Source organism: Spermophilus citellus, assembly GCF_964194105.1.
Source record: "Spermophilus citellus genome assembly, chromosome: 10".
Lineage (NCBI taxonomy): Eukaryota > Metazoa > Chordata > Mammalia > Rodentia > Sciuridae > Spermophilus > Spermophilus citellus.
Genome location: NC_138197.1, coordinates 6,489,834 through 6,517,467, shown reverse-complemented (window position 1 = coordinate 6,517,467; position 27,634 = coordinate 6,489,834). Strand labels below are relative to the sequence as shown.

At 36.4% G+C, this 27,634-nt stretch overlaps 1 protein-coding gene across 1 annotated transcript in view; it reads right to left on the bottom strand.

Annotated features, from left to right (window-relative positions):
* LOC308659086 (collagen alpha-1(XIV) chain-like) overlaps positions 1 to 27,634 on the bottom strand; it is a gene marked incomplete at both ends in the record, with an annotated part of 98,756 nt that overhangs the window by 13,953 nt on the left and 57,169 nt on the right. The window contains 6 exons of the mRNA XM_081312077.1: positions 6,473 to 6,526; positions 6,875 to 6,928; positions 8,023 to 8,118; positions 11,741 to 11,794; positions 18,722 to 18,808; positions 21,375 to 21,452. Of these exons, the coding sequence (XP_081168203.1) occupies positions 6,473 to 6,526; positions 6,875 to 6,928; positions 8,023 to 8,118; positions 11,741 to 11,794; positions 18,722 to 18,808; positions 21,375 to 21,452 (423 nt within the window). The remainder of the gene's footprint in view (positions 1 to 6,472; positions 6,527 to 6,874; positions 6,929 to 8,022; positions 8,119 to 11,740; positions 11,795 to 18,721; positions 18,809 to 21,374; positions 21,453 to 27,634) is intronic.

The following is a 27,634-nucleotide window of genomic DNA, read 5'->3' as shown; positions in this document are numbered from 1 at the left end:
CTTTCCTTGTCTCTTCATACTGTTCGCGTTTCTTTCTGCTTACTGAGACTGGTGTGTTATTGAATTTTCCCCCTATATATTTGTATTACTCTTGTATAGTTGCAAAGTCTCCCGGGCAGGGGCTCTGCTCCTCCTCCAATTGGGTCACTGTGCCTACCACATCGGCAGGCTGCTGGGCCTGTTCTGCTGGTTGGTAGCAGGTGCGCCTACCTTGCAGGCGCGTGGGGCAGCTCTGCCACTCCCAGGTTGCTGGGCCTGACCTGCTGGTGGGTTGCAGGTCTAGCTACCTTGCAGGCACAGGGGGAGGGCGCACACCTATTTGTATTTAGACAGTTACGCGAAATGGAGGACGTAATGCTTGGGATGAAAGTTGGGGGGAAGGGGAAGGTAGGTGCTCTTGAAAAGAAAGAAGGAGAGGGAGATAGATAGCATAGAGGAGAATGGAAAGAGCAGTAAACCTTGGAAGGGGAGAGAGAGGGAAAAGGGAGAGAAAAAATTAAAATGAAATAGGAAATAAAATTAGGTCTTAGAGATCCATTTTCTTCTCTTCCCGTAGGCAAAGCTGTGCCCTCTGGGCTGAGTTTTGCCCTCAATGTGTCAACAGCAATCCCTGTAAGGCGGTTCCTGGGAGTCTCTCAATCCTGTTGGTCCAGAGCCGTTTCACTTCTACGGCCCCTCCTCCCCTACCTCCTGCCAGCCAGCCAGGTCCTGCTCACCGGAGGCAGTTCCCCAAGGATTTGGTTACACTTTCAGCCCCACCGAGTGCTCTATTTCCCTGACTACTGAGCACTCTCACTGTCATTCATCTAAGCCCCAGTGCTGTGGAGCTGTGGTCTGGGAGTCATTGTTTAATTTTTCCGGACCCCTTTGGTGGGCACACCTTCGGAATCTGGCAGCTAAGACCATTGGTGTCACTGCTGGTGGTAATAGGAGTTGGGGGTCGAGGATCCCCTCTACTTCCCTCAGCCCCTACAGTCACAACCACACTGCTGGCGGTAGGAGTTGGGGGTCTGGAGTGTCCTCTGTTTCCCTCCGCCCCTACCGTCACACCCTCTCAGTTCGCGGTTGGGGGATTTGGGGGTGGGGAGTCTTCTCTGCTTCCCTCTGCCCCTACAGTCACGCCCTCGTCACTGGCAGTAGGGGGAGTTGGGGGTCGAGAGTCCTTTGGCCCTTACGGTCACGCACACGGAGAGATTTTGAATTTTCCCGGTTGTTTATATCTGGTGTGGGTGGGAGTCACACACCTGCTAAAGTAGATTCCACTGGGAAGGAATCTCTTTGGCCGAACTTTGGTGACTTCCCCTCTCTGCTATGGCGGGCCCCTGGCTCCTTGCCGGAGTGTCCAAAGGGAGGGGTGGAACTAGCTTGTCTCTGGTCTGACACAATCTCTGGTTTTAGTTCCCAGTTCGCTATTTCATAAAGGGTTGGTTAGATTCCCTTCACGCTGTCTGGGGGGGGAGCCGTTCGCCGGGTGGGCGGGGCTGTTAGTAGAGCCGGGAGGGCACGGGCTGTCTGCTGGGCCAGGCGGGGACACTTCTCGCTGTGCTGGGCCGCTGGGGGCTGCCGGCCACTTTCTGAAGTGGCTGGTGGCCGCGGGATTGTACTTCTGCACCCGCCGGGGGGCCGCCTGTAGAGCTGGGCAGCTGCGGCCTTGTGGCTACGAGCCTGGCGGGCGTGGTGGCCATTCGCAGAGCGAGAGCGGGGCCTCCCCGGGACGGCGGTATGGTGGGTGCTGTCTGCGGGTTCGGGCAGGCCGCCGGCTGCTTGCAGAAGTGGCTGGTGGCTGCGGGACTGGACCTCCGTGGCTGCGGGACTGGACCTCCGCGCCTGCATGGCCGGCCAAGATCCACTTGTCTGGGACAAACTAACACTTCTAATAAACCTACCAATTCCCGGCAGGTCCCCTCTTAACGGAATTTTGCTAGAAGTTCCTCAGTAGGTAGACTGCCGCTGCTCCAATGGGTCTTTCTGATCCCGTTAATGTGGAGACATTGGAATCGCTGCTTCCTCGCCGGCGGCCATGTTGGATTCCTCCTCATTCTTCTTAATGGCTGAGTAATATTCCATTGTGTATATTAATTATTTTTTTTCTCTTCTGTTTCTCAGACTCAATAATTTCAAGTGGCCTGCCTTCTAGCTCGTTGATTCTTCTAGTTCATTGATTCTTTTGCTTATTCTAATTTTCTGAATTTTGAATTTTTAATATTCTAAGTTTTCCAAATAAATTCTCTCTCTCTCTCTTTCACACACACACACACACACACACACACACATACACACACACACACACACATTATTAGTACCCAGGGTTGAAATCAGGGGCACTTGACCACTGAGCCACATCCCCAGCCCTATTCTGTATTTTATTTGGAGACAGGGTCTCATTGAGTTGCTTAGCACCTCACCATTGCTGAGGCTGAAGTTTCTGTACTTTTCGGTTCAGATTTTCTGTTTGATTCATTTTTACAAATTTCTCTTTATTGATATTCTTGTTTTCTTCATATATTGTTTTCCTCATTTTGTTTAGCTACCTGTATATAGTATCCTTCTGCTCATTGAGAGTAGTTAAGAAATGACTTTGAAGTCCTTAATAAAGTAATTCAGAAACCTACGTGTTTTAATGGTCAATTCCTGAAAAATTACTTTGTTCCTTTAAGTGGGTCATGTTTCCCCTCAGTCTTTGCCTATCTTCTGATCTTTCCTTCAGAATTCAGGGTTTGAGAAACAAATCGTCCCTCTTGGCTTCATAGACCCACACCAGGCATGAGAAAGCCTTCATGGGTCAGCATAGTATAAAGGTTTGCATCCTGTCAGCTTTTTCTGGGGATGTCTTTCATAAGCTTGTACATGTGCTTTAACAGCATTTCTCTAAGGGTCCTGACCTCCCTAAGTGTCTCACTCCCACATTCTTGTGCCATATTTCTCATAATCTTTTGCCCCTACACCCCCTTATGTTGACTATATGCTGCTTATATGCAGCAGAGGCCACCTCTGGTGTCAGCAGCTTCAAACTTTATATGCAATCCATGCCGCCGGCCTCACCAGCATTCTGAACCAGGTGATGCAGAAAGCCTTCCCTCACTTGGTCCCTGGAGAAACCAGAATACAGAAAGCAAACACGACTTTTTCCTTCTGTTACACAGGAGGAACCAGGTACTGGGTGATTTCCATGTGAAGGTACCACACTGTGCCTGGCAAGACGAGAGGCAAGAATGTGAAAAAATGCTATAAAATACCCAACTGTTTTATTTTTTTTATTTTTATTTATTTTTTTAAAAGAGAGAGTGAGGGGGGAGAGAGAGAGAGAGAGAATTTTAATATTTATTTTTTTAGTTATCGGCGGACACAACATCTTTGTTTGCATGTGGTGCTGAGGATTGAACCCGGGCCGCGCTGCATGCCAGACGGGCACGCTACCGCTTGAGCCACATCCCCAGCCCCCCAACTGTTTTAAATGGAAACTTTTTCTTGGTTAGATGTTCACTTGGTTGCTGCTACTTAGTGATTTCTAGAGGTTTTACAAGGTTACTTGGGTACGTATATTGTTGAACATTCAGTTTTCTGTGTTGGGGAGAATGAATCTGGTCCACCATCTGGCTGACATCTCTTTCTCTGAAGAAGTTATTTTTATCATCAGTTAGATAATAAGATTTTATGATTTACTTATTCTAGATATAACAACACAAAAATTTTGATAACTTCAGCTTCTACATCAATTTAAAGAATGCCACTATTTACTTGGACACAATTATAAAGCATCATAGTTTATTTAGACAAAATTATATTGTGTGTGCACCAGAATCAAATCCAATAACATTTCTCTTTCATTAATTTAATTATGTAGGAGCTTTGCTTTTACCTAACATTGAGCTCCACCAAAATAAATGTTTGTATTAGCATAATAAATCAAATTGTTTTATGTTCAATTTTTAACTTCTAAATTTGAAATATTATCAAAGATAATTCCAGATATTTTTGACAAAATAAACTGAATTTTATATAACCCTTTTATTTTAATTTTTTTAGAAATTAAACCATTATTAGAATTTTCCTAACTCAATTTTTCCCAAAGAATTACATGACATTGTTTCTCAACTAGGAGAAATCATCTGTTTGCAAAATTCCCTTTCTATTAGATTGGGAAAACATATCAATAGCTATATTCTATCTTCCTACCTTTAAAATGAAAGTTTTATTTGAAATCAGAAAAATTAAACAAGAAAAACAATTATTTCGCCTAAATGAAAAGTCACTTGTGTTCCCAAAATGTTATGTGAACATACTTTCTGCTTCTGCAAATAATCTATTGTTACTTTCAGAAACAAACTTTTGAAATAGTGGCTGATGCTTTAGTAGCTTTGTGTAATCTGCTTATTCATGTACCCAAGAATATAAGTATGGCTTTGTGGTAGACGGTAAATGTAAAAAAAAGAAATGTACAAATTAGATGTTTTTCATCACCCTTCTCCAGTAACAGAAACACAGTCTTTAAATTTCCATTAAACATGTGCTTTTGCTTGTTAGTGCTTATTATTTCCAATAGAGCACATTGCTAAATAGAAAAAAACATGGCAAAATAATAAAATTAATGTATGTGACAATAAATAACAAACCTTGGTTGCAGACAGTTTAGAGTACTTTAAGCATCCTCTATGATGACTCTTGGCTGCTCTTTCCCATGCATACTTCATGTTCATCTAAACCCAACTTTCATATGAGCCATTCACTGGTGGCCTGGCAGCTTTGTTTTCCATAGGCCACAATATAAACCATGAGAAAATTGGCCAGAATCACACTATGAGGGTCTGTGCTGGTATATTGATTTTAAAAGAAAGAATTCTAAAACCAAATGATTCAAACACCAATCTAACATGTTTAATTTGGGAGTTCTTTGCCAACACTGTGCTCTACGCATAGATAAATCAAATAAACTCACTCAACCAAATCTTTGGACTTTCCGTTTTCAGACCTTCAGGAACCACGAAGGAATCTAGGTGTGTAACCACACAGGATCTTAACTGAAGCTCCGTGCCAAGGTGTATAAATACTTCTAGACACTCCCTCCACATATGCAAAAGCCCTACATAAATCTGACTTTCACAGAATGACTTCTTTAGACATTCACCTAGACATGTTTTACATGTTAATTCCATTGGATGAACAGAGACTACTATGAGATTTTAGGCAAATGAAAGTTTCATATTTAAAAAAAATGGAAGGGACTTAAGAGCCTATACCTACATTTCCATAGGAAAAAATCAATTTCCATATTCTTGAGCAGCACAGTTGCCCTGACCTAAAGGCGGGCTTTGAGCAGAGAATTAATTGAGTATTCCTTGCAACTGTTTGCTAGCCTCATGAATATTGTACTGAAACCCCAGTGAACACCAAATGTGTTATTTGCTGGCTCTAAGTGGTTGCCATTCTTTATAATTCAGTCTTGTTAGAAACTGTGTAGCTGTTGAAACATGTGCAAACATGTGGCAGATTAAGAAGATGGTCCTTCCCTCCCTTGATGAAAATTTAATGACTTGTTTTACATAAATCCTTGGCAAAATAGATGCTTTAAATGAATTTGTGTTTACCTCTCTAGCTTTGTCTCTTGACAAACTCCTTATATCTAAACATATGCAAGCTCATCTCCAGCCACACTCAACTATATGCAATGGTGGAATGCCCCACCTTCTTCTCAACCTCCATCCTAGTCTGTGCTGTTTTCTCTGCTTGCAAGTTTTCCTTTCCTTACTACCTGGCCACCTTCTGTCTTTCCATCAAGTCTCAGCCTAGATGGTAGCTCCTGTGGGAAGCTTTCCCTGATCCACTAAGTCTAGCCTAGTTATAGATAACCATGGATTGGATTCTTTGTATTCTCATAGAGTCCTAACCCATCATAGCATATAATATAATTTCTTATTTAGTTGCATTTCCTGCCAATATGCTATGTATTTTTTTGAGAACAAGAACCTCACGCCTGGCTTGGTGCAAACTTGTTGACTATGCAAATACCAGATGTTAACTTACTTCTTTCCTGACCATTTGTATATCTTATTTTACTGCTATCCACTTGAACAGGTCAAAAGAAGAGACAACTGAAATATACTAAATAAATGGAGATTTCTTTATAAACCATATTCCTTAAATTTCTTTAAAGATTATTGATTTCCTTTAGGTTTGTGTCTTAAAGATTTGACAGAATTATAAAAAAATCTCTTAAATCAGTGCTTGCAGTTCAGTGCAAACTATGTTCAAGTTTGGGAGCATTCAGAAAGGGATGCTGCTAATTTGCAAAAGTTTGATGGAAGAAATGGACATAGAAGGCCATCAGTGAAGGGAAATGGATGCACAGTAGGTAGAATACAGATTGACAGGAGAAAACCAAAAACAAAACCTTCCTTACATAAGAACTTGTCAGCAGTAGAGCAACGTGGGAGAAGTCCCCTTTGCTAAGAACCAACCTTAGGTAAATTCTTACCCTCTGGCCTGGTGAGCCATCACGTCCAGGTGAACCCACACTTCCTGGCATACCCTAGGTAGAAAAATTGGGCAGAAGAGTCAGATTTAAAGCATGACTTATCCTAGCACCCAGCTTCCTTGAAATGGATCAAATGCTCCAAACAAATCTATAAGAAAAAAGAGGAACCCTTGATAACTTAGAATTCTGACCCAGAAGTTATTCCCCCAAAAGGAACATCCCCCACAAGAGCTCACATTGAGGGCATCCAGTGGCTCAGAAAGGGCTTAATGTAAATGAACACAAACCAACATCTTTGATATGGGAACCACTGTCAAGGTCACAGCTGACTTCAGAAGCCACGACCTTTCCTCCTTGCCAAAGTTCTGGAGCTGAGGGCAACAGACTACAAACATAAAATACCTGTGGACCTGGAAGGCCAGTGTCTCCTTTCTCTCCTTTATCACCTGGCATCCCCTGAATAGCCAAAAGAATGCAGAGTTAAGTTCACATAAGCAAATTCTTAGTCTTTTCTCCACGGCATCCCCCACTGTTATAACATTTTCAAAATTAAATTGTTTTCACAGTAACATCCAAACAGTATATTTTACTTCTCATATAATGTAGGGCATCTATGTAAACATTTCCATCCAACTGAACATTAATACATGAGAACAGCTTCAACACAAAATATACAGTCCCATATGGCTAAGCTGAGACTGTAAATACATGAGGGGAAAAGTTGAATATTTCAATGTGATTTGTAATTTATACTTTAAGATCTCATATCTATAGAGATCTGTATTTGGCTAGAAAAACATAGAATGGAAAAGCAAAAACAGAACCTGGCAGATGGTAACCTACAACAAATATTTACTATTAATAATAGTATGATTATACAAATTGGCATATTAATATTTTCTAAAGTGCAAAACAACACCGAAGGGGAAAACTTTTCAGCTGGGGGACACAAAGATTGCTAAAAACTGTGTCTCAAATGTTAATTTAAGATTAGTATTAGTCTTCAAATCTAGATTCCTATAGTAACATTAATGAAGATCAGTTAATGGAATTACATTTTTTTCCCAATGGTATAAAATATCCTTTTAAAGAAAAGCAGCTGTATAACATATACCATCTAAAATATAAAACTCTCAATGGATTGCACTTTGATGCCAATTGAGATAAAGATCATAATTAAACAGCTTTCATGAATCTTCATCCACAGTTACTATAAATCAATAACAAATGCTTACATTTGTGCAACATTTGTTACTTTCTGGTTGTTATCACATCCACTAATAATTTAATCAAACAAGCAATGTACATATATTAAATCCTGATTTTCCTTTGTGGACAAAATGCTTGTAGATGTATGTACTCTTGGTATGTGCACCTGTTTGTTCAAAGACCGCCATCATTGAGCAAAAAATTGACTGTAGCCATAGCTAATGAAGGAACTCTGAATCAATTATTATTTTCAAAGGGACAGAGGGCAAAATTTCTTTCTGCATAACTTCATGGAAGAGTGATGACAATGAAACCCATTTGAATATGTGCACAAGACTCACGGGCATTCCTTGAATGGACAGACCACTTGGTCCCTGGGGGCCAGGGGGACCCTGAGGTCCTGGAGGGCCTGTTTCACCCCGAGGGCCATCCATTCCCTAGAATGCAAGGGAGAAAAGTCATCCTAGAAGTATGTTAGAACCTCTGCTACCTAAAAGGTTATTTCCACTTAAAGCACTGATAATTTATCTCTATATAATTTTCCCCAAGATATTAAAAACAGAGACCAAATTATTTACCTTCCAGGCAAAAGGTCATCAGCACACCATAAGAATAAACACAAGGGGCTGCTGCAATTTTGTTTATTTATTTATTTGCTTCCACAAAGGAGAATGCTGTGCCAATTATGGCATAATTATGATGTGAGTAACCAGACCCTCCACACTCCATAACAAACTCCACAGAGGTAAAAGCTTCAAGACCAGCCTCCTGGGCTGTGAAGGTTCAGCCTTCCAGGTGAAGCAGAGGAGCTGCACCCTCTCCACCTCACCCCTGTCAAGTCCCCTCAGGACACTCCTCTGCACAGAGGATTTTGCGCCTACCTGTTGTCTTCCTCATCCTGATTCTGCCCTCACCCTGAACCTCCTCAATATCCACCAAAGGACCCAAGGCTCAATATTATTTCATTTCCTTTATTTTCTGGATCAGGCATCTTTTCTACTTCAGCAACCCTTACTTCTGTAGTTAGGACCTTGTGGTTTAAACTACACCACCTTTATAAACTTAGACCCAGAAAAATCTACTTATCCTCAACTTCATCTTCTTCCTTATCTCAGTGACTCCACCTAAAGCTATTTTTTAATAAGACCCCCCCAAGATAAAGGGTATCTTATTTTTTAATTGGAACATTATAATTGAACACATTAAAAGGGTACCATGAAATGTTTTGATGCATGTAAACACTGTGTAATGTTCAAATCAGGGTAAGCATAGCTATCTCCTCAAATACCTATCATTTCATTGTGGTGAAAACAGTCAACTATATAAGTATTATTATACATAGCTACCCTACTGTGCAACAGAAATTACTTTTCCTAATTGTAACTGAGGAGCTGTTGACCAACCTTTATCTCCTCAATACTCTGCCCAGCCCCTGGTAACCATGATTTTACTCTCAACTGCCTAGATAATTTCATTTAACATAATGACCTCCAGAATTCCATCTACATTGTCGTTAATGAGAGCATCCTATCCACTTTTATGGTTTATTAGCATTCCATGGTTTATGTACCACATATTCTCCTCCAGCTGATGGACACTTGAGTTATTACCACTCCTTTCTATTGCGAATAGTGCTGCAATAAACATGGAAGTGCAGATGATTGGGGCATACTGATTTCACTTCCTTTGGATATATAACTTGGGTATCATGTGAGATTAGTGAATCCATGACTCGGGACAAAGAATACAAAATAATAAGTGCAGACTGAGTTAATATTTAGGTGGTATGGAGATAAACGCAGGAAATGTCCAATGGTTCGGGAGTCAGGCAAGCTCTGAGCTGGAATGGACTTTGGAGTACTTGAAGATCTATTTATGGTTGCAGTTATTAAGGAGAATATGTTGATAGAGAAAAAGAGAAAGTAAATAAAAATTGGATAAAAATTGGGTAGAAAGGAGGGAAAGAGAAGCCTGAGAAAGAATCTGAAATGGGAAAGCCTAAAATTAGGAGGAGAATAAAAATGGTGTGATGAAGAAAAGTTCAAAGAAGGAAAAAATTCAAAGAGAAAGGTATCTAAGCAAGTCAATGATGGTACAGATCTCAAGTGACATAAGAAACAAAAGATAGGTAACAAATGGATCATTTGTGACTTTAATGAGAGCAATTTCACAGGATCCTTAAGGAATTCATATGTTGGTTAGAACTGTTTGGGAGGTGAAGATATGGATGCACTGAATGCACTGAATGAATCCAGGAATAAATCTGGATTTAAAAAAATAGACTGGAGGAGAGAGGAGATGACATAAATATTGCTTAATATTTATAACAGTGTAGTAATATATCATTTGAATGTTATTAAGGAATGGAGAATAAGAATGGGGCAGAAAGAAGGTGGTCCAATCCATTCTATAAAATATGAGACAAATTTGACTGAAAGGTTCCATCAGCACAGTTGCTTTGTGCTTCTAAATTTCTACTATTTTCTGCAACAATATAAAACAGAATACATAAAGGGGCTTTTGACATTGAAGGTATAATCTGTTCCAACACTCTCCACACTAGTGGGCATGTGATCATTCTTTGTCCAATAAGAGTTTTTCCAAAACCTTCTACATTCTAGTATCTGGGATTTGTCAAAATTGTCATACAGAGATAAACCATATCAGTTGCAGTCCTGTGGAAATGGATAACAGGAATAAGTAGGTGAGTCTGGGATCACCAAACATCTACAAGTTCATTTATCTTCATGATTGGAACCATTGTCCAGTAAGAGGTTAGAAAATTAATGAAATCGGGCTGACAGACGTGTTGGGAGGAGGGAACCAGAATCCACAAGAGCTCACAGGCCTTGCCTGCAGGTGCAACAGAGGAGGACCAACCAACATCCTTTTGAAAAGAGGCCTCCAACCATGGGCCTTTCTTACAGTGCTGTGAGCGATGGAGTTTATGGAAAGACATCAGTCTATCCCAGAAGATGAAACAAACAGGGAAACATCTTATGATCTGAGCTTTCAATTGGGTAGGACCTGATTAATTACGTTCAACTTTATTTATTTCTGTTTTATCCCCACAGTTTCTCCTGCTTCATCTGTTTCCAACTGAGAATAAAAAATTTGTAATGTTCTTTTCTCTATGAGTAAATGTTACATAAATTTAATAAGTTACCATATTGAAACAGTAAATCAAGCAAGATGGATGGAGAAGAGAGCATGTGGAATAGCATCATAAAAATGAGATGGGAAGTCAAATTATAAAGGACCTTCAACATCATGCCAAAGAGGGTGCATTGTATCTTCAAGACAATATAGCACATCTCTGCAGGTTTTTAAAGAGCATGATAAGATCCAGCATAGACTTAAGGGAGAATAATCTGGGGGCAGATGTGAAGAATCAATCAGAAAGTCAAGCCACTGGAGACATGAGACCAGTTAGAAGATTTTCCAAAAGACAGAGAGAAAAGGATGAGACCTGAAATCAATTAGTGGCTGGGCTTCTGCCAGTCCTTAGGATGCCTTTGTGTAAAGTAGAAAAGCATACTTCTTGACATGGCTTGGCATGGCGTGGTCTATTTGGTTGGCGCTTTTGTACAGTATACAACCTAAATCACCACACTTAGTGGCCTTGAGCAATAAGAATGGAAAACAAAGCTGTGTATTTGATATATACAGTGGTAAAGGAAGAGGAAGAATATAAAATCTGAGAAATTACCTGGAAGGGACTGATGTCAAGCTGTGATTCTGCACAACTCCTCTTAAGATACATTTTTGTTATAGATGGATGAAGACAAAAATGTTTCAAAGAGAGAACTTCCTTGTAGATTAAACCACCCAGAACATTAACACTCTTATTTTTGACCCAGAGATTGTTCTTTTGGCTGAATTACTAAATATTTTTATTAAAAAGCACGAGACTTACAAAATAAAAAAGAAAAGACTAGATGCAACTTTCATATAGGTCACAAAGATAAATTAGGCCAGACTTAACTCCAAACAATAACTAGTTGAGGCAGGTGGAGAAGGGAGAGAGGGAGGAAGAGAGAGACAGAGAGTGCATATTACCTTTGGGCCCTGTTCACCTTGTTGGCCCTTGGGTCCTCGGAGTCCTGGACCACCCTGGCAAACAGATGTTAAGTATTAGCTCAAGACAAATCTCAAAACAGTACATTTCATTCATTTTTCTTCATAATATTGGATTATGTCATTATTATTTTATATAAAGCCCACACATTGTGTAGTGGTATATGTTCATCATGCTCTGTAACTGGAGCTCTGCCACCCAGCTCCAGCCCTCCCTGTGGATGATTTCATAGTTTGAGGAAACTTTCTATGCCAAATCCTTGTAAATCCTGAAAAAATTATAGGTTTATTTATTTAATGCTTATATGAGACTACTGTTACTCATGAATAAAAATAATAAGATATTTGTTGGTCTAAAATTATGTAGGTTCTATACCATAACTTTCAGATTCAATTCTTCAATTAAGTTGCAAAAAGCCTGTGAAAGTAACGATAATATTGTTTTTATTTACAGAGAAAATAAAGACAATTAGATTAGTCATTAGTCATTTGAAGTTGCTCCAAGATTTCTGACATATTAATGGACCACCTGAACTGTTTACCAGTTATCTGTAGATACATATCTATATATGTAATGTGTGTGTATATTATTTGGATATATGTTTATATGTGTCTAAACATATGAATAAATATGTATATGTAGTCTCTGAATATTTTCATTGACTATTGCATTTAATAAATCTATTTTAAAATCAAATATGGCATTACAGTAAATGGAAAAAGTATCACTTTCTAAACATGGGTCACTTTAAAAATAAATATAATATAAATGGTATTATTAAATTGAGCTAGATTTTTCTCCTATTGAAGTCTGAACCAGCTCTTTGATAAAAGGGAAGTAACTGTATTAAAAGACCTATGTAAAACCAGATAGAATTTCTCTTTTTACTTGAGCAGGAGGATTGACAGATCATTTAAGACAAGATAACTTTCATCCTGTGTGATTCCAATGTATTTCATGCAACATTCAGGATTACTGAAGATGGTTCTGTACACCATCAGCAGAACACCCAAGCTGCCTGGGAATACCCTGCTCTAGGTGATCTCAAGATTCTCTCTGTTATTTTCAACCACTTAAGTCCACTCCCTCATCAACATCAGTTGGTTGCTCATCTTCAAGGTGTTTAATATACAGAACTGCATTATATGTATGTGTATATGTATCTATAGCAAATGCTGCCTATAGCATTATTGTGGTATTATTTGATGTATATAATTTAAATATGTAATGCCATTCTTTTCATATAGGTCTGAATTTTTTAACTAAATATGTTTTAGAGATTTTTTTCTGCATTATATCATATAAATATTAACTCATTCTTCTTAACCATTGTATATAACCAATGTATAATATTATCCACATGTTAAACATGTAATAGCTTATCTAGCCATTATTTTATTATTTGAGTTATATAGTTTCCCTCCCCCAAAACTTTTTATTATTTAAACAATGTTTCAGTTAACATCCTCATCTGTCCCTTAAGGAAAAATGTTGATGTTTCTCAGAAGAAGGTTCCAAGAAATAAAATTGTAGGTGAAATGTGATGAATATGAAGATATATTATTAAACTGTACTCAAAAATAGCTGTGCTAGTTTATGCATCTGCTGATAGTTTAAGGGGATCCCTGTTTCCTTAAATTTTAACCAACACTGGTGAGTACCAAAGTTTACATTTTTACTAACGTAATTGGTAAAAAAAAATAATAATAATAATATCTTATTCCTGTTTTAATTTTCACTTCCCAGAATTCTACTGATTGCATATGTTTTCATAAGTTTTTCCATTTGTATTTTATCCTAACAGTGACTACCTGCTTATACACTTGGCCTTTTTTAATTGGGTTACCTGTGTTTACATATGAGATACACATATGAGCATCTGCACATGTATATGTGTTGTGTAGATACATGCCTCTTAATTATGTGGTAAAGGTTTTTACTCAGTATCACATACTGTCAGCTGGCTTTGGAGGAACCTTTCTTTTCCCTTTTATGCCTGCTTCTAGAAAGACTAAAAAAAGGCAGACATTTGTTTTCCCAGCTTTTCTCTGCAAGTAGAAGGATGGTCATGTTCAATAGATTTGACCAACTGGACCAAGAAACACAGCCTAGGCAAGCAATGTGGAAGCTGGCACACCCCAGGTCCTTGAAGAAGGTGAGGAGTGTCATTTGTCTTGGGATTGTTTACCTCTGAAATTTTGTTGAACAAATGATAAATGCCTTATTATCAATCTTGTTTTATCACTATATTAATCAAAATTTCTGTCCCTTGCAGTGAAATATATGCCAGTTAACATACTCATTTATCACAACTCTTAAATTCTCATCTTAACTGGTTGGTTTGATCTGAAGGTTTTGTCCAAATGTGACTATCTCCCAGATATTTATGCCAGAGGTATCATTTCTCAAAACCAGGGACCTTCTTATACTCCTAACGTATGGTTTAATGGGAACACTATACTACTGTTTGAATTCTTAAGTGAGAACATAATCAAACCATGTTCAATTCATCAGATGGAATTTATTAAATATTATTTATATCCTATCTTAAAGGATTTATTATTCTTTAATCAAAATATCTGAAAGCTTCACTAGCTTTTCTCTTATTTTATATTTTTTTTCTCAATTCAGAGTCCAAACTTTCTCTTTCACTTCTCTGTTGCTACTTTCTCATTTGATTCTAAGGTCATAAATATTTCACAACTGGTTGCAGCAGTAGTACAAAGAGAAAACACTTGAAACCCCTCAAGCTACAGATGCTTATTATTTAACATTGTTAAAATAAAATATGCATTATTATAATTAAGAACTGAATCCTTAAGTGCCAGGAGTAGAGAAGAAATAAAAAAAACTATAGCAGACATGAGCACTGAGACTGCCCTTGGGGAGGATAGAGAAGAATGCCCAGGCATGCAGCAGAGCTGTTTTAGAGCCCACACAAGGCACTGAAATGTGAACTTGGGTCCATGATGGGTCGGGGAAGAGCTGAATGGGAAATGCTTTTTTTTAATGAGAAATTTAAAAGGATATGCTATGCATGAGTTGGAAAAAACAATGGGTGACTGTCAGGTGAATGGTCAGATGTTCTTTCTACAGTTGTGATGGGAACAGAGCAAAATCTGTAATAACCATCAAACTGTCTGTTGACAACATCCCAGATGCTGTCAGAAACAAACAAAAACAATTCAGGTGAACAAAACTAAGAATTTACTACCAATAGTTTCTTTCTGAAGGAAGATTCAAATGAGATAAGTGAGATAAAAAAATGATACTGGAAGAAATTGTAAGAAATATCAAATAATGTAGGCAAGTCTTAATAAATATTAATTTGTAATAAGTAGTAATAATAATTTAGATGTCTAATTATGATAATAATACTAAAATACTAGATAGCAAAACAATATGAAGACAGCACTAAAATAATGGATAGCAAAACAATATAAATTACAGAAAGGATGATCCAAGGTGAAAGAATTCCAAGGATATCATATTGATTTAAAAGAAGCTAAAATATTCTTTTAAACTCATTAAATACTTCTGCCAAGATTTCTAGGCAAACAATAAATATTACAGATATAACATAATTTTATAATTTAGTGGAGTGTAAAGAAAAAGAATGAGAATTTTTAAAAAGTATATAAAATGTCAATTATTTATGTTTGTCACATATATGTATATATACATTATACACACACATATGTATGAGAAACAGAAAGCAAATATTTGGTGTGAATATAAATCCAAATAATTATCAAAAACAATAGAATGGACTAAACTTTAAAAGAAAGATTGTAAGATCAAATTAAAAGTAAAATTTGGCGTATCTTATTTAGAAAGGTCTAAAATATAAAAGCATGGAAATGTTGTAACTAAGAGGATAAAAAGATATATACCAGAAAAGTAATACCAAATACAAATATTGAAACTATATTAATATTAAACAAACTGGAATTGAGGCAAGAAGCATAGATACATCTAAAGGGTTCATTCCACAATTTACATAATAAGTCATTATGCAGATAATAGAAAATTTCTTGACATGTTAACACAACCTCAGGACCCAATGACAAGAGAATTTGACAAAATAACAATTGGAGTTGGAATTGCTAAAACATCTCTCCCAGCAACATAAAGAATTCATATAGTTAAAGACTTGAATAACCCAACAATTGGATCTACTAGATTTTTCTATAGAATTCTAAATTCCATGATTAGAAAACACAAACCCTTTTAAAGCACACATGAAACATCTGCAAAACTTGACGAAAGTTCTAAAAAATTTGACACATGGCAAATATCAACACATGTCAAAGTATTGGTATTAATTATAGAGACTGACTTCCCTAATCAAATGCAAAAAATGTCAATATAAACTGGATATCAAAAAACCCACATGACTGGAAATTTAAAAAAAAATACTTCTAGAGAAATTACAGGTAAAAGAAGGGATAAAGAAAAATATGAACACAATAACTCACAGCAATATTAAATTTCCCCACATTAGAATTAAAATGTGTACAGAATACAAATTTCCATAATCAGCAACAAGCAAATCACAGATCTGGAAAACATATTTGTAAACCCTACCTTTAATAGAAAATTTGTGTTCAGAATACTTAAAAAATTATCTTTCATTGGGAAATAACAATATAGAACATCAGAAAACCAAAAGCGTTTTAAATAGATATCTGTAAAAGAAGAAATTTAAATGGTTTGTAGACTAATGGAAAATTGCTCAATCTCATTATCACTGAGGGACAGTCACATTTAAAATAGCAGTGACATAGGAAATAAGAAAAACTCTTCTCTGACAACACCAGCCAGAGCTAGTGAGGATGCAGGGAATCCAGATCTCTGCCACAGACCCTCTGAGAGGGAGGTTGGGACAGCCCTGGAAGAGTGATTAGGGGCTTCTTCACAAGGTTGAAGATGCATCCTTATTCTCCAGCAAGCCCAAGTCTAAATGCTCTTTCCAGAATACTCATATATGTGCAACATACCCATTGTAACCATGTTTGCTGTAGGAAAATATTCCACTGTAATGAGTCAATAAAATGGAGTTTATAGAGTGGAATGCCTTACAGCAGTTTCAACCAATGAAGTAAATGGTAAATACTGACCAAGATAAATTTCAAATACATATTTTAGGTGAAAAGAGGCAGGTGCAAAAAGCACACCCTGATAACATTTACATAAATCTCAAACATGTTACTATAAAGTGTGATATATTTTAGGAATGTATACTTATATAGTAGGAGCACAAAAACATATAGTAATGAAACTGTCAACTCTGAGGGAAGGCAAGAAAAGGGAGGTGGGAAGAGAAGGAATGGGCTAAGGTCTTAGATGCATAGGTAACTTATTGCAACCTGAAACCACAGAGTGAGCTAAACAAAGGCAAAATGATCAATCTTGGAGGTGGGTACAAAAGTGTCTATGGAGTTATTTTAAAATATACTTCATTTATTAGGTTCACAGAAAAATTGACCAAAACCATATAACCCTGCCTTCATACAGTAAAAATACATGAGGATTTTCTCTGGGGGGAAAAAAGTATTCTCTGGCATATACATAGGTGTGATAAACAAATTTTGGCCACAAATTAGTAAACTTCTAATTTTCTAAAGAAAAGCATCCAGCACTTTTCATATTTTAGTGTGCCTAATACTTATTGATTCCCACACTGTCATGTTGGAGAGTCTATAGATTCTAATAAATGTTATATCTAATAAACTGTAACACAATATTGCTTTGTATTGTCCTGAAGTCGAAAGGAAAATTTGGCACAGAGTTGAAAATAAATATTTGTTTTCATTTTCCAGATTAAACACAATACTTTATGTTTGATTAACATTTTATAATGCACAGAGTACATACATACACATTGTCTAGTGTATTTCTCATAAAACCAGTTAAAGAGGTAGGTATTATTTTATACTTGAGAAAACAGGAATACAGGTGGTTCAGGGACTTATTGTTTAAGTCTGATGCTTCTACCATTACTCTACTTCTTTGAGTGTGTTTAAAAATAAAACAAAACAGTGCTTGGTTTATATATCCAGAGTTTAAAAAAATGTTCTACGTGCCAGAGATATAGGAGGAATTTTGAGATATATTTCAGATGCATTCAGCAGGATCTCTTTCTTTTTGCTCAATTCAGGAAAATTATGTTGGTGGAGCCACCCTAGGGGGAGTTTGCATGCTGCAAGCCAGCTGCCAGTGAGGGCTACCTGCTGCACATGAGCTGACTGTGCCAGGCCACCTCTGGCACTCAACATGCAAGGGCAGGCCATGCATGAGCACATTCTCCTTCAAGGTCTAGGTTTCTTAATTTGCTAATGCATCTTTTCCATATTATCTATGTCTTTCTGCCTTAATACTTTGCCATTTCCTGACCACAGAGCAGCTAGATCAATCTTATCTTAAGAAACACCAATAACCCCAGTTTAGCAGGTAAGAAATATTATGAGTATTAAACATAATACAAAAAGTTTATCCAAAAAGTTTATCATAGTAAATTCAAAGACCTAGAGAGTGCAATTATTTACATTTTCTATTTTACAAAAATGTTTTCTCTCTCCTTCTTTCCTTTCTGTAGGAAGTTTATTACAGTAGGAACTTTGTTCTCAGATGGGTATATTTCTGGTGAATGAAAAATCGTCCCTTCACATATAAATTTTGAGACAGAATGGGCAAAGGGAGAGTATGAAAATTCTACAGGTTACAAGGAGAGGACCAAGAACTGAAACACTCATACTAAAGATAAGCCACAATAGCTTAAAGGAAAGATGCTGAACATTCACAGAGACTTGGATTTGAAGTCCCACTTCTCCTAGCTGTGTTCTTTAGCTGAGTTACTAAATACCTCTATACCTCAGCTTATTCATGTGATTAAGATGGCAAATAGTCATTTACTACAACAGTCAGCAAAACTAGAATGAGGCCAAACTAGAATGACTTACTGGTGGCCCAGCCGGTCCCAGAGCCACTTCGTTGGTTTCAGAACAGGAGCAGGAATGGGGGAGGTCTGGGCAGGATTCATCATCCCTCTGAGAGGAAAATAGATAGCACAGTTGTTAACAAGACAGTTTAAACAAATGGCTTTGCTAACCCAAAGAAAATACTTTAACACATTTAAAAAAATTTTAAGTGAACATTTGGCCAAAAAGGCAGTAATCACACCTTTTCTGAAAAGAAAACGACATGAGGGCCTAGTGAATCATTGACAATCACCACAGCAAAGGAGTTTCTAAAGCTGGAGTGAAAATCCAAGGGAAGATAGTGAGTTAGAAGTGGGTACAAACTATTCCTGGTACTATTTAATTAATTTGGAGTAACGGTACTTTATGAACTAAAGGTCCTGAAAACTTCCGTTAAGCTACACTATTTTTCCACTTCAAAGGATAAAAGAAAACTTGTTGGAAAGCTCAATCAAAACAGCCACATCTGTACTAAACCAAACAAAGAAATAAAACAATATTAAAACAGTGTTTAAACACACCATCGATTCCCTGTGACAATTTCATCAACTGCTTACATTCTGTGGCTAAAGATAAGAAAAACATGACATTGACCTCAATCTTTGGGAGAGGCAGCCATTTTTCTTCTCTCTTAGAGAATTTTCTTGCCCTGTGACACAACAAGATAAATTAGTGATGTCAGGCTCACTAATCTGTGCTGTTGTGTCACGGGGCAAGAAAGTGTAGAGAAAGACAGAGCCCCTGGGAACAGCTATTGAACAACTGGTCAATATCCTTTTTGGAGCAATCATCAAAATGAACTTAGCACCAGGATAAGAAACTATAGAACTTCGCAAAGTCCATCAGTCCCTTTAGATAGAGAGAAAATGAGCTTCATTGTTCAAGACTTTGGGGCAGTAAGGTTAGATGAGAGTACATCACAGGTGACAGTTAAATTACCGACTGAAAATAATCTGAGTCTCTAAAATATTCACGACAGAAACACAAAAATGTTGAACAAATGGCCTGTGTATGCTGAATACACTTTTTTTCTAAATGGTTGACTGTAGTCAAAGATTTCAGTTCTACCTCCTGCTAAGCACCTCCAGCTTGATAACTGGTCAGTCAGACTAAAGTACAAGATTAACCCTCCTGAAAGATCCCCAAAATAAGGTAACCAGCAGGCCACTGAGGTCCATTCTGTGATGGTTCTGCCATTAGTACTGACTGCACTTCCACCTGTGTCTATGCAATTCATACATCTGCAGCGATAGAATTAGGGGGAAAAAAACAGTAAGGGCTAGTCCTTCCTGGGAGAAGTGGAGATCTAATTTTTGCTTGAAGTTTCATTAGATTCTGAATGCTTCCTCTTCCAATTTCCAATCTATCTGCACTTAAGCAAAACAGCAAGGTGTGTAATTTAATTCCCCACTAGAGTTTATTCAAAATTTATTTTGGTGAAGAAGGAATTATAACCTCTTTAAACACAGGCTGCCATGAATTTTTTCCCTGAAATACATGTGATCCGGTGTATAACCTTATAAAATAGAATCTTAGATTTCATGAAGGCCTATCCATGTTCATTCTGCATGTTTAATTATTAGGACACATCTAGACCCTATGTCCAACCACATAGGGTCATTCATTCTAGCTCATTTATCCTGAGGATCCTAAGATACAAATCTATTTTATATATGTATGTGTGTGTGTATGTATATATATATATATATATATATATATATATATATATATATATATATACACATACACACACACATACATATATACACACACACACACACACACACACACAAATATGTCCCTTTAAATGAATAATGAAAAATGGTTTAGTTTACTAATAACATTACAGGGGCCATATTGATCACGGCTATAGTTCCACAAAGGTATGTCAGGATGCTCTGGGTGCAGTATTAAGCTCATTGGGACACAGTGAGTGTTTTAAAAAATCCAAGGGAAACACAGCAATATTTGGTACCCATTGGACTTCATGTGATTGACTAGCTCAAGGTAGTTCATGGTTTCAAGAGTATATTTCAAACACTTTTTTGTATTTCATATTTACTGGATATTTTAGTAGTTGCTATGATGAAAAGCAAGTACCATGGGAGAAAGTAATGTGAAAGAAGCAGGGAGGGACATGTTTTACCTGTTTTCAAGATAGAAAAGCTACTGGAATCCTCAGTAGATACACACATTCCATGAGTAAACAATTATAGTTATTTAAGAATAAAATACAACAATCAATTTTCAATTCATATGTATTTTTATGGTTATTGAGTTGTTAAGAAATTCTTAGGAAGATGTTTGGAACTCATTATTTCATAAATGCACTCTCAAATATTTCCTTTGACTTGGAGTGCTATGAAAAAAATTGAGATATGAAGGGCTCTGTGAACTAGTAAATGTGGTACCATCTGGACCATGTGTCAATGGCATCCCCAGATTGTGCAGGTTACACCATGTTGTTGTCATCTTGTTGATTTCTTGTTTTTATTGTCTCCTCCTTAACCTCTTCCTAATTTTGATTATCATCACAATGAATTATTTATAAGTATTGTGAAATAGCATCTCATTTTCAGAAAAAAAATTGAACATCATTTTTTTTAAAATTTCAATAGAGATGAAGAATTCTTACCAGGCCTGGAAGTTCACAGCATTTGTCCCTACTGGCCCATGATGTGGAGCAAATGATGTCAAACATCTGTAACTGAAACTATGATTTAAAAAGGAAATAAAAGAGATAAAATTAAGTGTGCTCTTCATTGTAATGATTGATATATTACATAACACCAAGACACTTATAACCAAAGTATACTAAAATAAATCCAATAATATCAAACTAAAACACCAAGATACTTATAACCAAAGTATATTACAATAAATCCAATAATATCAAACTAACTTTGTTCCTTAAATATAATGATATAAGATTTCGTCTCAAATTATTCCACCATCTAATCCTGCTTACTTATCACAACCTCCTCTATCCACTTCTATCTAGAGAGTAAGCTAAGCTCCTTTGTGAAATCTTTCCTTGTAAGTATCACCATAGCCACTCTCAATGCCCTGTAGTCACACTTGTCTCTTGCCATTTGCCACCATACATTGCAATTATTCATGTTACCTCCTCCTCAGACTTAAGGGGCAGGCAAACACTCATTTTTGTATCATGTATAATAATATGAGGCATATAATAAGCACCCAGGAAAAACTTTTTAATTAATTGTTTATTCTTTTGTGCATATACTTGGCAAATTTTCTTCAGTGCATAAGGTAAGCCAGATATTACACAACCTTTCAGGGTACAAAAATCAGGGGGCGGGATGCATCTGCCCCAGAAGAATTCACAGGCAGTTAGAGACCAGCACATAAATACTGAACAGCAACATGGTTATGTGCCATGACAGATTCATATTTGGTATTGTGAGAATGTGAGTTAAGTGTATTTTATTTGAGCCATTGATCATGCTGGAAATATTTAGACAATCTTGCTTTATTATGTATATTGGCAGTTACTCAATGTATATGTTGAAACATACAGAAACATCTCTATAATATCATTAAGTGCTAACACTAACTTAATAACCCAACCATTTCTTATTAATTCCTTTCTATATTATTCTCAAATATTGAAAGTGTCATCAATCACAGTGCCGGGACAGACATGAAACTCTTCATTCTAAACCTGCAACCTTCCTACAGCAGATGGTGTTTTCAGCAAGGGCTGGAAACTTCGGGGGGCTTATTTTCGTCTATGAAGTGCTACTCCTCCAGGCCAAGAGCCCTCTAGATGAAAACTAGAATGCCCCATAGACAACCCCATGGAGCAGTCACTAAAGGTACCTGCAATGTCACAAGAAAGCCAATTCCAACAGTAAAGAAAATGAAATCAAGCTTTCTGTCATTAAGCACAAGAATAACTGTGTGATTTATTGCAAAGTTTCATTCTAACCAATCAACAAAATAAGCCTTTGTTTGGAAGCAGATGGATGAGTTGAAACATTTTACTTTCTTGATTCTGTGTACATCTAATGTGATGTCTGCTGAAATACCTGCAGGGCTCACTGTCTTTTTTTTCCCCCCTAGATGGCCTGACCTCCTACCCTCCCAAGGGTATGATACATGAGCCAGGATAGTGCAAACATAAAATAAAACCATAATAAAAATCTATCAAGTTTTTAAAATTAAAACATTTTACAAAGTATGCTACAATTGAGTTTTATTTAAAAAAAAGAACAGCATTAAATATTTCAAGCACAGGGATTAGGATCCTGTGGAACTAACTGCTGGGTATAGTCGCTGATTCCTCCACCGACAGCTGTTTTGAAAAAATTATTTTGTCTTGGACTCTGTCTTTTCATCTGAAAAAGTAGTGTAGTAATACAGGTTGAGCACTGCTAATTCAAAAATCTAAAATTTCAAACCTTTTGAGTGCCAGTGTGATGTCACAAGTGGGAAATTCAACACCTGACTTCACAGAGAAGGTCTCAGTCAAAATGCCAGTGCACTAGAGATACTGGATAAAATTATTTGTGGGGCTATGTGTATAAAATAAACATGAAACATCAATGAATTTCGTATCTAGACTTGTATCACCTCACCAAAATATCCCATTATCAAACATTCATAATGGGATATTTTGGTGAGGTGACACAAGGTGATACAACATTCCAAAATCTGAACAAATTCAAAATCTGAAACACTTTTGGTTCTGAGTATTTCCAGTGGAGAATACTCCATCTGTAGTAACTATTCTTAATGTTTATTGTGAAGAACAAGTGAGATAGCATGGAGCATTATCCAGAGCAGTACCTGAAACATAATTTTCATAAATAATAAAATTATTTTAAGTTCTAAATACTGTATTTTATGTATGTATATGTAAAATACAGAGGCCAAAAAAGTTAGAATCAAAAGGAATGTGACAGTATTGAAGGCAGAAATATAATAGTTGTGTGTTTCCACAATATTAAATATTCTGATTGAGAAAAATCTTAGCAAATAATAACCGAAACAACCAATGTTTGTTGAAAGCCTACTCTGTAAACATTGCGTTTATATGATTTAATCCTCAAATCACCACTATGAGGTATGTTAATATTAATGTCCCTTCTGTAGCATAGGACCTGGGATGAAAAAGCTTAAATAATTAAACCACATGTTGAAAGCTCAGTTTGGGTTGGGATTTTAACAGTGCAACCAATGTGTGGTTTTATTTTGCCAAAAAAAAAAAAAAAAGATCTTTGCTCTAATGTTTAAAATGCAGATATCCCAGCCTAAGTTTACAATGCCATTTCATCTGAGGACATTTATTAATGGGTCCCATTATGAAAGCATTCGATAGTGTCAGCTAAGTCAGCAAATCATTCATCCATTAAGAAATTTTCCACTTCTGAACAGAGCCCCCAGTGTAAAAACATTTTCGTAAATGGAAAGACTGACTTAAAGCAAAGGTCTTTCATTAGCCTCAATGTGCACCAGGCTTTCTTGAAGTTTTTCAAATAAATATTCACCATCTAGTCATTTGTGAGAGCATAATGTCTACATACAAACATTTGGCAAGACTTCCACCCTATAGATTTACTGGGGTTACTATGAATTCAGTTTATTTATTCGAGGGGTTGAGTGCCTACTAAGTGTGCAATGAATCCATTGCTATCATTTGAGGAATGCTATTATGTGGGCTGTCTTTTCTTTTGCAAGTTAGATGAAATCAGCAGCTTTTTCTTTGAGGACAACAAATTTATTCATAATTGTTTTGCATTTGTAATAGTTTAGATTCCTCAAGCAGGATTTAGGAACTTCTTTTTCAGTACATATTTTTGGGGATTCATTAAAAACAAAAAGCAAAACCACCTGGCTTCTATTCCAAAAACAAACCAAAAAAATACACATGTGTACAAATTGTACAGGACACAGTATACAGAAATGACATGTCAAAATATCTCCATATTTGAGGGCCTTAAAAGGCATGATCATCTAGTTCAAAAATAAATCATGCTTTAGGCAAATCCTGCATGATGCAACATCTTTTTAAATTCTATGGCTTTTTTCTTTTGTTACTAATTGAATGCTAAAAAAGACATAGCTATGCCAGAAGAAGAAAGAAAAAAAAGAGAGAGACACAAAACCTCTGACTTTCCCTATATAAAATCTCTTTCAAGGGAATATTTAACCAATTACAAATATTCATTTTTCATCACTGGACATTTTTGTCTGGGTGTTGCACAAAAGGCAAGTCATTTGGGGTCAAATGTTAACATGAAAATAAGATTAAAATATTTCTCAGCAGTTGAGTCATTTTGATCTGTGAATGGGAATTAAAATGTACTTCTGGCTCCACTTTCCACTCAACACCAGATTTTATCTTCTGATCTTTTTCTAGAATAATATAACTAAGTTTATGATTTGAAGTCAAGCTGTACCTGAATTTATAAAAATAGAGAGGTTTCCATGGCACAAAAATACTATAGAAAGGTCCAGGAACTAAGCCACCTTCTATTTTTAATTTCATGTCTTAACTTGGATTCTATTCCAAATAGTACTGAGCACACAGCATTTGTCAGCTGTTGAACTGAGTGTTTTAACTTGTTCTCAATTGATTATATTTTAGAAAAACTATGAAGGTTCTAAATTAAATTAGGTAATGAAAGTTAACAACCGTCATACTTGTTGGTAGGAATTAAAATGTTTATAGACACACACTATGGATAAAAGTTTGAATCACACTTATTTCAAGGTTGTAATTCAAATGGTGAGTTTTCGAACCTGTCAACAGACAAACAGGCACTTGATCACAGGTGGAGACCAGACTCCCTTCTAAGTCTTAAATTCTACAGAATCCAAGTCTGATTCCAGTGGAAGAAGGAATGGAATGGAAGGCAGGTGATGGAGACTCCTTCCTAAATTCTTCAAGTCTCAATTTTTGCATCTTTAGAGTGAGAGTAATGTAAGTATTTCTTCCTAGGATTGTTAGAAAATTAAATTGATAAACTCAGAAAATATGCATATGTAACCCATAGTAGGCATATGTAAGTATTAGCTGCCATTACCATTTTAAGGTTATAAAGAGACAATTAATGTGAAAATGTTCACACTATCTTTTTTCTAATATAACATTTGCTTCTTATAGACTTATTGGCTAGTCTACTGTTGATTTTCACATAAAATCTTTAACTCAGTGGATAAAATTATAGATGACTCCATGACATAAATTATATTTCTCTTCTATGAATAGGAGAGAACTAAATAAATTCCAGTTGAATAACCACCTAAGTGTTAGTTTTGAAAAGGTAGAAGAGAGACTCTAAGAAACATGATCCATGTAAAAAAAATTCTAGAAGCATCTCATTAGGTATCAGAAAAGGGAAAAAAAAAATTTTGAGGGAAAAAGATTGGAAAGAAGAAGCACAGTTGTCAAGTGTCTTTCCACATCTGTTTTGACAGTTAAATTCAGCCTGCCTGTTAGTTTAGTCCCAGGAGAGATTAGCACCACCTATAAAATCTTGCATGGCTGAATACAAGTTATTTTTATTAAGAATATGTGCAACTTATACAGTAGTTATTGTATCCCCAAATCCATTCATCCATCTTCCACTCAACTATGGTTTTAAAACAAGTTATTCTCCCTAAAGATGGAATCTTTAGATTCTACCACCATCTGGTACTTATTGAATCTTTTTGAATTTGGCAGGGATTGTTGATCTGTGAGCTACTATTCTCTCACTATACTATTCTCTCCTGGAATAATCTAAAATTTGTGCATTATAAATTCCCTTTTGCCTGTTACTGAAATACAGATGTATTTCAAGATGTATAAATTTCTAAATTGAAACTAAAGACAAGAGCTTCTCTTACCTCGTAATGAAACAATTAACTCATACCCTAAAAAGCAAGTCTGAGTTTCTAATCACATTCTTGAGATCTAACCTAATACCATCCATTTCAACATAATCAAATTCTTTTATAAGTGGGCAGACTGAAAATCTGTTTAGTAATCTTTGTGGACTTCTCAATTCTAACAAAAGCTATGACTTTTTCCTACCAGCCTTACAATGAACTCTTTAATTATCAACTTTTATAAATTCCCTTTTGTCTACACTAGCTGGAAGTCATCACAGAGGGTGCTCTGTTTAACTGCATTTCTTTCATGGCCCAAAGTAAAGATTTATCATTAGTAAACCTGAAACCTACAGGTATTTTGCTTTCAGAAATTGATTCTTTGATTTTCACTGGTCATGTATTTGGAATATAAATATTACATATAATGCAATTTGAAATGCAATTACTGTCATCGTTATTATAGAGCCATAATTGTAAACTATAAATTATTATTAAATGAGAATATGTCACATGTTACTGAATTTCTGTCAGTGTCACACATGAGATATAATATAGGTGTAACAAAACTAAGAAAAGACAGGATACTATTCAGACAATTTTCTATTTACTTTCTATCAAGTGTTTCTTGAAAACTTAGTCTGTTATAGAAATTTACTAGATACTGTAATGTAGGACAGAACAGGGTGGTTTTAAAAGAAGACTAAGTCATGGTTTCTATTTTAGAGAATATAATACTCTGGCTAGAAGGGTTAAATGAGGATTATGAAAGAACATAAAATGTATATGACTATCAATAATGGAGTTTTAAACAAGCACTAGTGGTCTATAACAGGTAGGACAGAGGATGAAGAAGGCATTAATAACTTAGTTCAGTAATAAAGAGCTTCTTGTCTTTGAATGCCTACTAAGTGTCAGGAACTTCAATTATTTTAATAAAATAATTAAGAAAATCATAATAGTATTCAGTGATCTGAACCTGGAATCTGATACACTTTAAATTGTTCCTTACTCTTAAATTACCATCCATTCATCTTTCTGATGATCCATCTATAC